This window comes from Puntigrus tetrazona, chromosome 19, assembly GCF_018831695.1.
Source record: "Puntigrus tetrazona isolate hp1 chromosome 19, ASM1883169v1, whole genome shotgun sequence".
NCBI classification, from domain to species: domain Eukaryota; kingdom Metazoa; phylum Chordata; class Actinopteri; order Cypriniformes; family Cyprinidae; genus Puntigrus; species Puntigrus tetrazona.
This window is the reverse complement of record NC_056717.1, coordinates 12937391-12952439: the sequence shown is the minus strand read 5'-3', so window position 1 is coordinate 12952439 and position 15049 is coordinate 12937391. Positions and strand designations below refer to the sequence as shown.

Sequence of the window (15049 nt, the reverse complement as noted above, 5' to 3'; positions counted from 1 at the left end):
TATTTGCCATTGAATGTTGTTCTTCAGTTCATACAGAGAGGTTAAGCTGGTAAACGCATCGCATGTATGCATTTGCCTTGAATGTAACTATTATTGTCTTATTATATATGAAATATAAAAAGATTAACTTAAGTATTTATTTATTTTAGAAATATATATTTATAGTCATGTCCCAAAATCAAAGTTAATAGTTAACAATCTTTTATATTTTTAGTTAAATCCACTTCTTTCTTTATTTACAAGGCTTTGGCACTAGATATAAATAATAATAATAATACTAATATCATTGTTATAATGTATACACACCACACATCAAACCAAAGTCAATTTATTAAATGTAAAATCAATTCTTGATAAAAAAGAAAAAAAAAGGGACAGTTAAAGTTGGGTTGAACTTTTTATTATTTTTCAATAATCTTTCTTATTAAACAATTCAAACAAAACCCATTACAGTTTCATAGTACACAAACCAATCTGAAAACACAGTAGCAAGCAGGCTACAAATCTCAACAAACCAAAAGCAGTAAGAAATTAGGTAGTAATTGCAAGCAGTATGAATGAGGAGTGTGTGTGTGTGTGTGTGTGTGTGTGTGTGTGTGTGTGTGTGGGAGCCTTGAGATGCTGGGAAAAGCTCCAGCCCTCGGTGACCCTGCAGAGGATAAGCAGTATGTATAGATGAAAACAGTATGTTATTTACTGGAAAATTTTGTATGAATTTACATAAAGATCAAACTCTGTAGACTACTGTTAAACTATAACTATCTTATACGACGAACAATCTGACTGAGGAGCCTAACTTTATCTACGAGCCACAAGCTCAAGAAGAGTTGATGCGATCTTGTCAAGACTGGTGGAGCTGGACGCTTCTGGAGGGGGAGAGGATGACGGGTTGAACGGGTCGTAGGGTTCATCTCCAGGGTGACAGTCACTCTGATGAGACCTCTGCTGTGCTCTCCCGGCATACATCCTTGCTTCTTCTTGTAAAGAGGCTGAAATAAAGAAAATCATGTGAAATCAATAAGGAGCTTATATAGAAGACTTTACATACAAAAACATTGTTATCACAAGGTTATTCCTTGTCATTTGCTCTTCAGGAAGACTAGACCCTCAGGAAAAAAAAACGTATATGTATGATTACCTTGAAAACCCCTCTCAACATCTGCTGGGCCTCTGTTCTCAAAACGCTCTAATGAACGTCCCTTCTGATTCTCCCAGTTTCTTTGAGGATCCAAATTTCCAAAGCCTCTGTAATCATCTTCATAATATCTTGTCTCTTGGGTATTTCTCGGAGCTTCTGCTCTTGAAGCTCGAGAATATTCTTCAAAATGTTGTTCCTTTTGTCTAGGATCTTCATCATAACGTCTCCTCTCTGGATGATCATTGGCATATGGCCTTTCTTCTTGAAGACCACTGGGATAACCCTCAAATCGTTTTGACTCTTTGTAATCACCTTCATAATGTCTGGTCTCTCTAAGACCTCTGGGGTCATCCCCAATTTGTTGGACCTCTCGAAACATTCTAGGGTCATCTCCATATTGTCTGGATTCTTGGAAACTTCTGGGACCGTCGTCATATCGTCTGGCTTCTGGGAAACCTCTCTTTCCTAAATGCATGCCATTTGGATCATCCCTTGTCTGCTTTACCCCTCTATGATCACCAACAGATTGTGAAGCATGGCCCTTTAGATGAAGAACAACAAATAGAGAACAATTATTTCGACCGAATTACATGAATTCATTCTTAGCAGCTAGCACAGCGCTTACCTCAATACTTCTGGATTTGTTTTCTTGAAACTCTTTCAAAACTGTGCACAGCTTTTCTTTAAGAAATCTGGCTTCGTCCATATTATCGATCTTGATGTCACTCTGTAATTTAAATGGAGGTTAAAATGAAATTTCTAGTTTATCAGGTAGCCTTTTTCATGATTGTCAAATATTTTGCACTCACAAGTATATCCAGAACATTTTCATGTTTTGGATTAAGATGGGTTGTACTTCCAGAACCCATGTATTGGATATTTAATGGCTGTAAAGAAAAAAAATAAAAGAAAATAAGCATTTCAACAAACATTAAGTTAAGTTGTATTACACGAATAAAATGGAGCTGCATAGTGCATAGTCTAGCCACGGTCTTCAAATGTTTAATGTGTGATTAAACATTTGAAAGATTGAATAATAATATGTGGCACAACAACTATGCTTTGATTAATGTGAATAATAATATTGCACCATTAGTGTGCCTTCACAAAAATGGACTAAAGCTTTTAAATTAGACTTTAACAAGCAAAATTATTGCTTTAGTCCAATTAAATGCACGTAAATTAAACTGCACCTAAATGCAGTTCTTGAGTATATCATATCATAGGAATACCTATACACCATATTTAAAAAAACAAACCAAAAAAAAAAAAAGTTAAAATAGTAAAATAGGATGTTTTATACACAGTTACTTTGAGTGTAAATAAGAGTATCTGTCTTTGAAGCTTTACCGGAGGATTTGCTCTAAACTGTTGTCCTCTTGGTTTTTCTTTTAGGGTGGATTTATCCGAATGTCTGAAAAGAGAATTTAGTAAAAAAAATAAAATAAAATGGAAACGTCATAGACAACAGCTTTATGTGATTAGTTGTAAAAATACACCCATCAAATTTCATAATATTGAACAACCAAATTTCTGAATGTGACATTATGAAATGATCAACACGTCACCTCATATGTGCGTGTGCTATTTCCTCTGCGGTGGCATCAGAGAATCTGCTCTTCTTCTTCTTTTTAGCTGGAACCGCTTCGTGTGAATATGCTCTTGAATCTCTGGGTTGAAGCATAGGTAGGTAACCTTGTACCTCATTAGCTTTGTCCCAAGGCCTACTGTGCATTTCTCTGACAGTCCCCCTTTTCTCCTCATTAAAGCTCCTTCCTTGCATTGACATGGGAGGATTCATGGCAGGATTTCTCTCTTCATAACCTGCATATCGCCTACCTTCCACTTGGTCTTTCTGATATTCTGATGCTCCTGGGCGGATTCTGAGGTCTTTGTCATTAAATCGGTTTATTTTACCTCCTGAGAACTGTCCTCCGCCAAGACTTTCTTCTTTATAGTATTCTTGCAGTCTCCGTCCACCCTGTTCTGCATAGGGCCTAGTATGCACTTCTCTTTCCGAATAACCATCACCTCGTGAGTGTCTTCCTCGAACGTCAGCATTTTCGTAATGTTTTTGATGTTGGTTTTCTTCTGGATAGAATTGTTGGTGGACATCGTGGGTTGGATTTTTAGGTCTGCTGCACTGGTCATAATTATCTCCTGTATAATAGGAACTTCCATGCTGTTCTTCATCCAAATACATCTGATTTTGAACCTGTTCAGGGAAAGGTGGCTTCCTAAGAGGCTCTTGTCCATAGTAGGGTTGTTCATGAACACTGGCACGTAAATCGCTTCCTCCTTGTTACAAAGCATAAAAAATTAAAATGAAAACTTTTACCCCAAAACATTTTAATCTATGAAACATCAGCTGGTGATTGAAAGGTTAAATATTCACCTTGGAAGACATTTCTGAATTTCTCTTGAGGTCGTTTGAGTGCCTAAAATGACATTACAGATTAACATTAATTACTATTTCTGTGTCCAATCCACAACTAACCAAAATAATCCATTTTACAAGCAACAAATCCGCTAAGATTATATTACCACTGGCTTTCCCCATCCCTCCTGCTTTTCAACTACAGCAGCTTTAGCTCTGGCCACAAGACCTGGCTGTTTCTGATTGTTGTCTTGCCATGTCACCAAGTCTGGTCTTTTCAGCTCCTGCCAAGACAGATCAACTGTAAACAATTTATTTCGCTCCAAACAGTTTAAGTATAAAAGTATAATGAGGAACAAAGTCAGCATACCAAGTATTTTTGTCTGTGTTTACGTCCTACAATATGGGCCACCATGCTGTAAAGGTCCATCTCCACGACACACATTCTGCACTTGTACTTCAACACTGTTTTGCCATCGTCAGTGACATGATCTGGAATCTGTATCAGGGAGTTGAGACCTGAACAAAAAAGAAAGGAAAAGAGAAAATGTCTCTGCATAAATAGGGCCCAAATTCCAATGTTATTTTGAATCCCACTGTCTTTTAGTGCATGGGAGGACAAACCGTTTAAATAGTTTACAAAACATCTTTTAGTGTAGGTGACTTGTCGTGGGTAAATGATGACAAAACTTTTATTTTTGTATTACCTATCCTTTTAAGGCAACTTCACTCAAAATATTTGTGTGTACTACCTTTTTTATGGTTTTGGTTAAGACCTTACCAATAATGGGCTCATCAAGATTCAGGTAATCCAAATATTCTATTATGTCGGTCCATTCTGGCAGTGGAGGTGTTCTCAGAATCTCTCCTATATGGACAGAAACAACTCATAAAACATGATCATTTTAGAAGTATATTAAAAAAAAAAAGAAAAGAATAAAAATTACACACACACACATACTGTCTCTCTCTTTAGGTCTGAAAGATCCTACATTTCTTCTAATCGCAGAAGAATCTGCAAACCATGTCTGAAAATACACCCACACTCTTGCAAAAGGTGCATTGTTTTTATGAGCCGTTTTTACATATTTAACCCGGTCAGATCACAGTCATGTGTTTTTTTTTTGGTACAAGTGAACCACAGTGTATTATGCTTTGAGAAAAATTTGCACGAATTAACTGATGAAGACTTCTCTCGTGTTGTTTTTTGCTTCAACACAGCATTTCATTTCCACAAACACCGTTTCTGCTTGAACATGTTTATCTAGATCTAAAGCTTTTTGGCTGTTAAAGGAGCTCTTAAGTCATCTTTTGCTATTTCCCCCATATCTGTGCAGAAACCTCGCATTTCCAGTAGAATCCAGTGAGTCCATCTAATTTTAAGCCATCATGAAAGACGTCACAATTAAGGCTGGTCTCGAATTGTGGAATAATGCTGAAACAAGACCAAACTGTCCAATCCACTTAAGGATCCATATGGGCATCCCAGATCTCCAGAATCTAGGAAGATTAGGGAAAATCCAGCATCAAGGTCCAGCAGCTTCATAACAAAGTGATCTTTCACAGTGCAAGAAACAGGTTTTGCCCTGGTGATGAGCTGGTACATCGATTGTACTAGCATTTACAAACTACTATGGCAAAACGGTATCCCCAGGATTGTGACCAGTCCAGATGAGAAATTCATACTTATCCACTGGTGATACTTTCGGTATGCTTGCTTGTGTTGTCCTCTGTTGTGCCTGCTTGGGTAATTACCAATTTGAAAGAGGACAGTTGGAAAAAAACTGCTGAGCACACTGGAAGCATTGTGCCATTTACAGCACGTATGGTGGTTGCAGGGAATAAATTTACAACTTTATCTCACATAGAACAAGGAAAAATATAAAAAAAAAAAAACTATGCCACGAACAATGACTTGAATCATAAGGTCCTGGAAGTTAGAATTTTACTGATCTATTAAGATTTTTCTCTCCACATCATAATTACCGTTTTGTAAACACGTCTTCATAATCTTTAAAAATCAAAAAACACAATTGCAACAATGTACAGATCAGGGAAAAGAAGGTGGAACAATAAGGTTGTCCAATAGCCAAACAACCTGTCACCTACATGAAACGATTGCCAATCGAATCCTGATAAACAAACAAGTCCTCAGGTCTCATTTTTTTTCCTCATTGAAGAAGCTGTATCAGTCTGATACACAGCATAATAGGAAAGAAAAGAAGGTTGCATTTTCCATGTCATGCCAACCTTTCACACAAATCTGAAAAGGTCACCCATGTTCCTCTAAAATCCTGTAAAAGATTCAGATTTTATTCTTTGAATAACAAAAAAAAAAGTTATTCCTGCTTCCTAAATTTTGGTTTCCCTGCAACTATAAACAACCAGTTAATGAATGAACAAAATCCAGGTCTGTGCGATTGCAACATGATTGTTTCTTCTTTGTCTTCAAATCCATGACAAACCAAAAAAATAAAAAGCTTCTAGTTCTTCATATCAATTTAAGGACTTAATTCCACTCTTGTGATAATTCCTCAGTGATGAATCCTGTGAGTTTTACAAGCTGTAATTTCCACACATTTTGATGGGAGAAGGGCATCCTTTTCGATGGAAACCCTTCTAAACTTATGAGATGCCACCTGACAATCTGAATACTTACAAACTCCTTGAGATTTCTGTTGAATTTCCTAATATGATAAAGTATATGTGCTTTTAAATAGCACAATTAATTTCAATAATCTCAAAATAAAATTCATTAATTTGATTTCATATAATCTTATTATATTGATGATAACTAAAGCCTGACTTATTTTTACTTTATTTTAACACAATAAGGACTAGTCAGAGGAACACTGAAAATGTATTTGTTTAAAAAAAATCCAACAGAATCGGGCTGCGAGATACCTAGACATGAGAAGTAATTCTGGATAAAGTTGTGACTTTTACTACTTACCTTGTGAAGCCAGGGTGTCCTCTTTCTTTGAAGATACAAACAGTGGAAGAAAAACAGGCACAGGTGATTATACATTTTACTTATGTGGACTTCATTAGACCTACTTGCAATGCTGAAATAAAGTAAACAGAGGTTAATAACACACAAGTAACAAAGAGTGTTGTGATGGTAGAGGGTCCGAACGCCAATAGGGGGAGACCTTCTTTTATCATTGGGCTCTTGATTAAGGCACTTTACCCCAGGAAAAAACGTTCAAGAACAGCAAGTACGGTTGGGATAAAAGAAGCATTGTGAGTGGGGAAATTTTTTTTTCCTGAACAAAAAACTACAAGGTTGGGTTTCACAAGAGGAAATAAGATGAATGAGGCATTTTATAGAAGAACCATGGAAAGAATGTGCATGTTTTGAGTCTCCAGTTCTCCAGTCAGAAGATACTTGTTACAAGTCATTCAAAATAACACAAACATGTGTTTGTGGAATTAAGCAGGTTCTGTGTCATTTTATAAAACAGAAATGAATTGGGCTTATTTACCGTCCAGCCCTTTGTAGCCAGTAGCTGTAATGGCACAGCAGTCTCCACAAAGGATGCTTTCACAAAACTGAAATGTGGTAAAACTGGACAGAATTCCCATTGGACCAGACATGAGGACAAACTATTTCCCACGCTGAAATCTGAAATCAAGCTGAAATATATAATTGTGCTTGAGCAGTGTCACTCTGAGTTTCTTCCATAGATTCAATGCCAATAAACTCACAAGCTTTGGAAAAAAGCAACAAGGAACAGCTGAGAAACTGCGGAAAAGGCAGTCTGAATCCTTGAAACATCAGCCAGCCAATCAGACTGGAATGGTAGAGTTTGACAACTCCTGACATTTTATCACGCAGCATCCAATCATCCAATCAGTCGTGAAGAAGCACATCATCTCACTGCACCGACAACAGCCATATCAGCTACACGCTGTCACACTACAGCACATTTTAGTGCAGGTGACAACTATTTGAGTAGTGTGAGGATGCCCTCAGACTTAAAAAAGAAAAATGCAATATGTTGCAGTGCTCTTGAATCTTCTCAAATACACAAAAGTGCACAAGAATAGACATGTTGTTTCAAGGAGCTCCATCTGTTCTGGAGATTGAAGATCCAAGACAAGGGTTCCACGACAGATCAAAAGCCTTGTTAAAGCAAAAAGATAAAGCTCTAAATAAAAAAAAGTGCATTTGTTCCTCAAAAGGAAATGTAACTGTAGTGGTATTTCTCTGTCTTAAAGTAAAGACAAAAAAACTGTAATCAAACCGTCCAAAACACTCCAGTGTCAATATAACTCCTCCAAATTTGCTTTAAAAGCGGAAGACTGGACAGTTTTTTGGACTGGTAAAGAAATGCAGACATAACCCGTATACAAGGTAACAACCTGTGTATACGGTGTTTAAGAAAGGAGATGAACAGGCAAAATGCTGTTCACTGGTTGATAGAAATCCTAGAATTCCTAAAGTTGAATGAAGCAGAAAGGTGAGTAAAACCCCCCCCAACACATAGTAGTGTTATAATCTGAAACTACTCATCATGTATTAGAAATTATACTTCAAACACACAGAAATACTGAACTGTACATGTACTACCAGTCAAAAGTTTGGAACTACCTTTTGAATGCTAATAAGAATCTTTAATTCTTACCAATGATGGCTTATTTATCATAAACACAATAAAACAATTAAAATTGAGAAAAATTACAACTCAAAATAATGGTTTCTGCCTTCCTTTTAACGGCAGAGCTGAAGTTTCAACAACCTCTTACATGACTGTTATAAAATCATTCAAATATGCTAATTTGGTGCTAAGCTATTATCAATTATTGCGTACTCCTTCAATCACAGCCACGGATGTTCTCTCCTTACCTTTAAATGTTGTAATGTGGTCACGTGGATTTTGTAATGCGTTTCTCCCCGTATTCTTTTATCGCAGATCTGAGGAACAACATTTATCCGTTTTGAGTGCGACAGAGTTAAGTCAATGCATTTGCACGCAGTTTTAATGAGCAGGCTGGACATTAATATCTGTATTCGTGCAGATCTACCGTGCAGTCGATGAAGCTGTTGGCCTGGTCATCGTCGTACACTGTCAGCAAATCGGCCATGTTTCGAAACTGAAATAAGACGCAGTGTTGTGTTATTGAGTGATATTCGCACAGTACGTTCACGGTCAAGCCATTTAAAAAATGCAGCAAAGAAAACATGCACCAAGCAAACGTATTACACTTGGCATATCAAATGCATCTGCGTAATAAATCATATTTGCGACGCACCTACTGTGAAGCTTCGTCCGCGAGGATCAGCACAAGATCAGCGAGTTAATAACTTGCGTTTGCAACGCATTCAACGTAAAACTATTTTCTTCTTGAAAAGTAAAATAAATAAATCGACATTACAAAATCAAAAGTGATGTAATACAATTTTCACCCACTTCCTTAGTCCTCGGCTCCTTCTGTGGTACAATTGCGTTTCCTGTAAAAAAACAACAACAACAACAAAACGTTTGCGCCACCTAGTGGATGGAGGACAAATAGTTCGTCAAAAATATCTAAATTGTGCTGTTTCCAACCTGGGTTTTACATATTCTTTTGTCGTCCACTGAAGAAATTCGTGAGGGTAGATAACAAAATAGATAACAGATTTTTCATATTTTGAGAGAATTTTATAGAGCTAGAAACCACGTTCACAAGACATTTTGTCTGAATGCAGTTTTCTCCACCAGATGTCAGTGTGGTGCAATGAGTGAAGGCTTCGTGACATTTCCTAGAGACAACCAAGAAAAATACAATACTGACAAACACAAACACTTTAAGCTCCACCTGTTTTACAATTTAATAAAAAAATAAAAATAAAATAAAATAAATATATATATATATATATATATATATATATATATATATATATATATATATATATATATATATATATATATATATATAATTATTAGCAATTTAATTGATGATATCATAAAATGAACAACTGAGCAACTTTAAAGGATGTACAGCTGGTGGCCAAAATTATTAGAAGACTATGTTTCACCAGATGTTCAATATTTTTATGATTGTGTCAGTAGGAAATATTTATATTAATTTACATTTCCAAACATTAATTGTAATAATCAAGTGAGATTGCTGTCTGACAACAGCCAGTGCTCCACACAGAGATCTGATCTCGTCCTCCTCCAGTCCTTCTGGAATGACACGAAGAAACAGAGCAGACTGAGACAGAATTAATCCAGTAGGACTGTGGCAACGTCTCCAAGAAACTTACCTGCTTAGATATAAATTATATAAAGAACCTATATTTTAGGTCTTAAAGTGTGTGCATGATAAATAAAATTTAAATCACTTTTAGAATTTCATAATTTCAACACTTATTTAATTTACACAAATTGTGTATTCAAAATCCATCCAACCACACTTCAACCATACAAAAACAACAACAAAAAGATAGCTGGCTACAGTAAAGGCCGCCTTTATTCAACTCAAGCGGCTTTTTATTGTCATTTCAACTACATGCAGCTGTGCAGTACGTTTCTCCTGGACCTGGTGCTACATGAAGTCACACGCAATACAAAAAAAAACTCACATACTGAGCTAAGACAGTGTCTTTGCCGCATAAAGTGAAAAGTGTGCAGACTACTGCAATCAGCAAGGGAGTAGAGAGCAAACCCCAGAGAACAAACTTATTCAATTTAGGGCAGAAATGACCCAAAGATAACATGACGGTAAAAACCTGAATGTTCAGCGTTCAGACTATTGGGGCTTAAGTCACATCATTGTTTTGTTTACAATAGAAATTGGTTTACAATAAAACCTTTTATCTTAGACTTAGAAAGAACTGTAAAATTCTGTATTTTATAATAAATAAAGGGTATATACAACAAAGAGGCTCTGAAGTGTGAAGGGAAGCTGGATGTTTAAAAATCCATCACATTGTACCTAAAATACTCATCATGGGGCCCACGAGGACCCAGTTAAGGTCACTGGAAAGGGAAAAGGCTGGGAAAGAGGCTTTTTCGGAAGCAAACCCCCGGCCCCTGCCGTCTTTCCTGACTTTCCGTCTCAGCTACGCTCGGGAGAGCCGCCGGCCGGCGCTATTAATTTGTGTTATCCAAGATGGAGGAGGTTTTGTGATGTTCTCCAGCGCTCAGAAGTGATCCCTTTTCCGTCCGTGTCAGATCATTCCTCAGACACAGGGGCGGACGTCTTTTCTAAATCCTTCTGCCTGCGGGGGAAATAAAGAACAACTTTAGGATTTGGATATTAGTTTTTTTTGTGTGTGTGTGTTTTTCGTCACGGCCATGAGCTCGGGGGAAGGGGCCGAGGAGGCGGCTAAGGACGCGGCCGATATAGCGACGTTCTTCAAATCTGGTAAGCGAAGCTCGCGAGGCTGCTCTGATTGAATGGCGCGAGGCTCCGCGCGGCTGTGGGACATTGTTTGTGCACTGGCTCCTGTTGGGTGGGTGGGGAAGCTGGATCGCCCTGGACACCGGCAGGCGATTTCGTACTATATTATGCACTAAGTGCAAAAATCACTACACCGCTCGCATTAGGCTGAAAATGTGGTTTACAGCAGCCTAACGTTAACTGGAGAATTTTTACTTGGTTGTGTCGCTAGCTCGTGCGAGCTGGTGCCCTTTGGTCACAATATGCAGATAGAAATGTGTGGAAACCGCTTTCAGCTCTTATAGATTTGACCGGTTTGGTCGTTGAGAGAAAATAGAGGTCGTTGTGCCGAATATGTTTGGTCAGTCGTGCAACTTATTGATGGGAACAGGCCAGAAATAAGGTTAGCTGAAGTGTTGTGCAGGCCGTCTTATGCATACAATTTTAGATGAGCAGATAAGCGGTTTTTATCCACAAAACCGCCTGTGAATGTAGTTCGTTATCATCTTCGTTTGTTATTTTCAACACTGTAGTGTCGTGATTTGGGGGCAGCCATCAAAAATGAAATAAAAATTCAGTGTCAGTCACTTTATGCCACTTTTAAATGAACTGTTACCCATCGAATTTAAACGAAATGCTGTTAGTTTCAAACACAAGGCTACCGGTTAGCCAGGCAGTGAACATTATATGAAAAATCAGACGGATCTGAGAATCAAAGGTAGTCAGCATGTAAACAATGACCTGGCGTGGCACTCTCTAACTCCCTGCTAACTAGCTAGCACGGTGTGATAGATTGATGTGGTGAAAGACTGTTTAATACCACAGCACTCTAACTTATAAGGCCATTATTCACGTAAAAGATAGCGGCAGACACGATTGTGCTTATTTCGGTTAGTTTTAGCTACGAAACGGGATTAATCGGTAGCCTTATTGACTCGTGTAGCATTTGGTTGCTAAGTTAGCAAAGCTATTCCAGAAAGATTGATGACATAATTACCTTGTCTTGAACTAGCTTATGGAATATTTTTTATCAATTTGAACCAAATATTAGATTTATTTTACGTTAGTGAAGATGTAATGAGACATATACAGGAAAATAATCGAGCGCTATATGGTGATGTATACAGGAATGTATATCACACATGGATATAAATTGACACACAGCTCACTTTTTTTCTGATAGCATGAGCTACCCGCCCTGGTTAATCATTCACAACGCACATTTTACTTCTGCAGAGTGCATTAAGGAAATATTTAGTCCAAGACTAGGTAACAAAGTCCTATCTTGAAGAAAACGACGTCTTAAACCAGCCTAAGCTGGATTTTTGGTGTCCCAGCTTGCTCAGGCTGGTTTTATGTGGATTTTCAGTTTGTCATTCTGGTGGGACCATCTTAACACCAGCTTGGCCAGGCTGAGAGACCACCTTAAATCACAAATCAGGTTAAAACGGCTTGATTTTGTTTGGTAACCTCCTTGAAAGTAGAATTTATTTCGTAAAGCATTTCTCAAAATAATGTGTTACATCAAATCTGATATAAATTGCAGTACCCTCTCGAGATGCAAGCAAAGTGGTTTTTGTTTTGGTTTAGATGGTGAAACCACAATTCGAAGTACTGCATCTTTTAGTTTTCACACCGGATGTCTTTGGTTGTTCCAGAACCCTCAAGAGTCTTTTGGTTTTAAGCATCTTGCTTCCTTTTAGCATAACTGCTAAGTAACTGTTTAATATTTGTTACCCATTTTACAGCCTCTTGATGTTTGTATCATATGTCCCGTCTGCCTGTATGACTAAGTTCTGTCTTACTCAGTTTTTGCACATATTGGTGTACCGTCATGTTTAAACATGCAGAAGCTCACAGACCATGCCTCTGTCTGCAACCCCACCTCCTCACCCCTGTACTCACTAAACACATTGGACCCCGTGTTTATTATCTGTCTGCATGCCATAGAAATGAATCTTCTTATCTGCTGTCTAATACATCAATGATGATGATAATACACTACTGTTCAAAAGTTTTGGTGGGTTTTGTTTTTTAAATTAATAATTTTGTTAGACAGTGGCAGTTTCCACCAAAATAATAAGCAGCACACTTGTCTCAATATTGATAATAATAAGAAATGTTTTTTGAGCACAAAATCGTGATGATTTCTGTAGGATCATGAGACACGGAAGTCTGAGCAAATCTTTTTAATCTCAAAAAACATAACTTCAATGACAAATGTAAAGACCCAGATAGATGGTCAGCTAAATATCAGTGTTTTTTTTTTTTTAGAGAGAAAGCATGCAACCCAATAACGCTGTAATGCAGCTCGCAGAAACCCAGTGATTTATAGTGCGATCAACATATTAACTGAATTGGACTGAAGAAAGTATTTTAACTTAATTGCACGTCACTATAAATGTCCTCAAATATATCCGATTTTTTTTTCTTTCCTTTTTAATGACTTACTCTCATTATTAAATCATAGTTGTATGTTCATTCTCATTCCTTTATAACTCTTTTTGAACTTGGCATTGTGTGCTAAATTGTTCTTCTGTTGATTTTGATGGTGCCTTTGTCCTTGGCTAATGGGCCCCCTGGTAGTTTTTGGATGCCTGGCAGTGGCTCGGTTTTTCTCTGTGTAGCGTTAGATGAATTTTTCTGACACTCAGACGTCATGTGGTTAGCATTGAGGAGTTACATTTTCTGTCGTTGACTGTTACCACCCCAGCTGGATCGTCCCTGCATTCAGCCCGTTCACCCCAGGCTCTTATTCTCTTTCTCCTTTTCTCCTTCTATGTCTCTGTTGTGTCACTGCCTCTTGATTTATCCGGCTTCTCTATCTCTCCTTCTCCCTGTCATCTTTTTTTTTTTTTTTTCTCCTCTCTCCAGTTTCTGGTTCGGCTCTTTCTCTGTCTCCATGTGTGGTAGGGAAAGGTCGTATTGACCTACATTCGCTGGGTTAGGAATGGTGCACTCGCTGCCCCCTCTGTCTCCTGGCACAGCACAAGAAGATCCTACTTATTCAACTGCAGAGAGAGGGACACGCCAAGACAGCTTCCGACAGTAAATCACAGAGGCCAATGCTGGATCATCCTGGGAGAAAATGAGGGACATAGTTAGAGGGAGAGGGCAGATGAGAATCAAAAAGGACAGAATAAGGCCTGAAATGAGGGTGAGAGGTAAAAAAAATCTCTCAAACAGAAACCGTATGTGCAGGAACATGTGTTATTGATGGCATAGTCACAGTTACTGGCATTGGTTGGTGGAAGCTGTCAGTATGAAGAGAGCCTGTACTGACAGCATATTTGGTCTTCTGCACAGATAATATTAATTGCTCTTATTACAGGGGTTTGGACCTGTAAATATGATTTGTCTTTATAAATTATATTGATGTTTAAATATACGACAAGGTAAACATCCATTACTGTTTGGAGAAGCATGATATTAAAAAGACTGGGCTATTAATATTTAAAAAAAAAGTTGTTTAGAAAATATTTACTCAATAATAGTGATTTAATAAGAATAAACAGATATTAATCGTGTTTAACGTATGACATTAACTTTGACAATCCTAAAACCACATTTTGTAAAATAAAAAATAAAACATTCCCTGTAATACAAGATTCTGATTGGTCACTCATGGTTTTCTGGTTTCTTGTTTTGTTTTTAATGGCCTATTAAACTTGAGAATTCTTCCAGGAAATATTTTTTTTCATTGCTATGCTGCTTTCATGTCTCTTGTGTGAGTCTATGGTGGTGATTCATTTGTTATTTGAAATATTTAACGTCTAAAAATAATTGCCAGAGGTTGTGGCATTAAAACATTATCAATATTTTTTCGTGACACTGCATCATTAGTTAATTTATGTTCACTTAATGAAGAAGCACATTAAATAAGCATACACTCTGAAACTATAGCCAGAGCTAGCTAGTGATACACAGCTCTGTGTAAATTTTTCCTTTAGAATTATTTGAATTATTGATTACTCTCTTTTGTTTTATTTTGTCTTTATGACATACAAATTGTATATTGTTATATATTAATTGTAAAATAAAAAAAATTCACCTCTGCTTCAGCCCACTAGCCACAAGGGCAATGCTGCTAGGTTATATGAGGTCATATCAGCTCTTTGGCCATTGATGAAGGTAAAGACAATATCATTCCCTGTAATCACCAG

At 37.4% G+C, this 15049-nt stretch overlaps 2 protein-coding genes across 8 annotated transcripts in view; one reads left to right on the top strand and one right to left on the bottom strand.

Moving 5' to 3' along the window:
- Positions 1 to 384: 384 nt before the first annotated feature.
- Positions 385 to 8966, bottom strand: si:ch211-13c6.2 (uncharacterized protein LOC100000125 homolog). 2 transcript variants are annotated; one of them, XM_043217692.1, is made up of 14 exons: positions 8772 to 8966; positions 8544 to 8612; positions 8365 to 8433; positions 6469 to 6493; positions 4297 to 4383; positions 3886 to 4034; positions 3683 to 3799; positions 3534 to 3576; positions 2707 to 3436; positions 2489 to 2552; positions 1948 to 2025; positions 1764 to 1865; positions 1139 to 1679; positions 385 to 989 (listed from the first exon to the last, which is right to left on the bottom strand). In XM_043217692.1, the coding sequence occupies exons 2-14, from the start codon at positions 8601 to 8603 to the stop codon at positions 799 to 801; spliced, it is 2256 nt and encodes a 751-aa protein (XP_043073627.1). In that variant the 5' UTR covers positions 8604 to 8612; positions 8772 to 8966; the 3' UTR covers positions 385 to 798. The 2 variants fall into 2 exon arrangements, with proteins under 2 accessions (XP_043073627.1, XP_043073628.1); XM_043217693.1 differs by lacking the exons at positions 6469 to 6493; positions 8772 to 8966.
- A 1426-nt stretch (positions 8967 to 10392) lies between these two features.
- The window catches only part of trioa (trio Rho guanine nucleotide exchange factor a), a 79223-nt gene continuing 74566 nt past the window's right edge, over positions 10393 to 15049 (top strand). For 2 of the 6 annotated variants that reach the window (XM_043217566.1, XM_043217563.1), the window contains exon 1: positions 10511 to 10871. In XM_043217566.1, the coding sequence (XP_043073501.1) occupies positions 10802 to 10871 (70 nt within the window). In that variant the 5' untranslated portion in view covers positions 10511 to 10801. Of the gene's footprint in view, positions 10872 to 15049 lie in introns of all 6 variants that reach the window. The other 4 variants (XM_043217567.1, XM_043217562.1, XM_043217569.1 and 1 more) reach the window with 3 other exon arrangements.

Excerpts from the sequence above, each read along its gene's own strand:
- si:ch211-13c6.2 (XM_043217692.1), bottom strand. The coding sequence starts at position 8,603 with ATGGCCGATTTGCTGACAGTGTACGACGATGACCAGGCCAACAGCTTC. Across the intron at positions 2,026-2,488 it reads AGTTTAGAGCAAATCCTCCG|CCATTAAATATCCAATACAT; the intron begins GTAAAGCTTCAA and ends TTTTCTTTACAG. Across the intron at positions 1,680-1,763 it reads ACAAATCCAGAAGTATTGAG|GGCCATGCTTCACAATCTGT; the intron begins GTAAGCGCTGTG and ends CTTCATCTAAAG.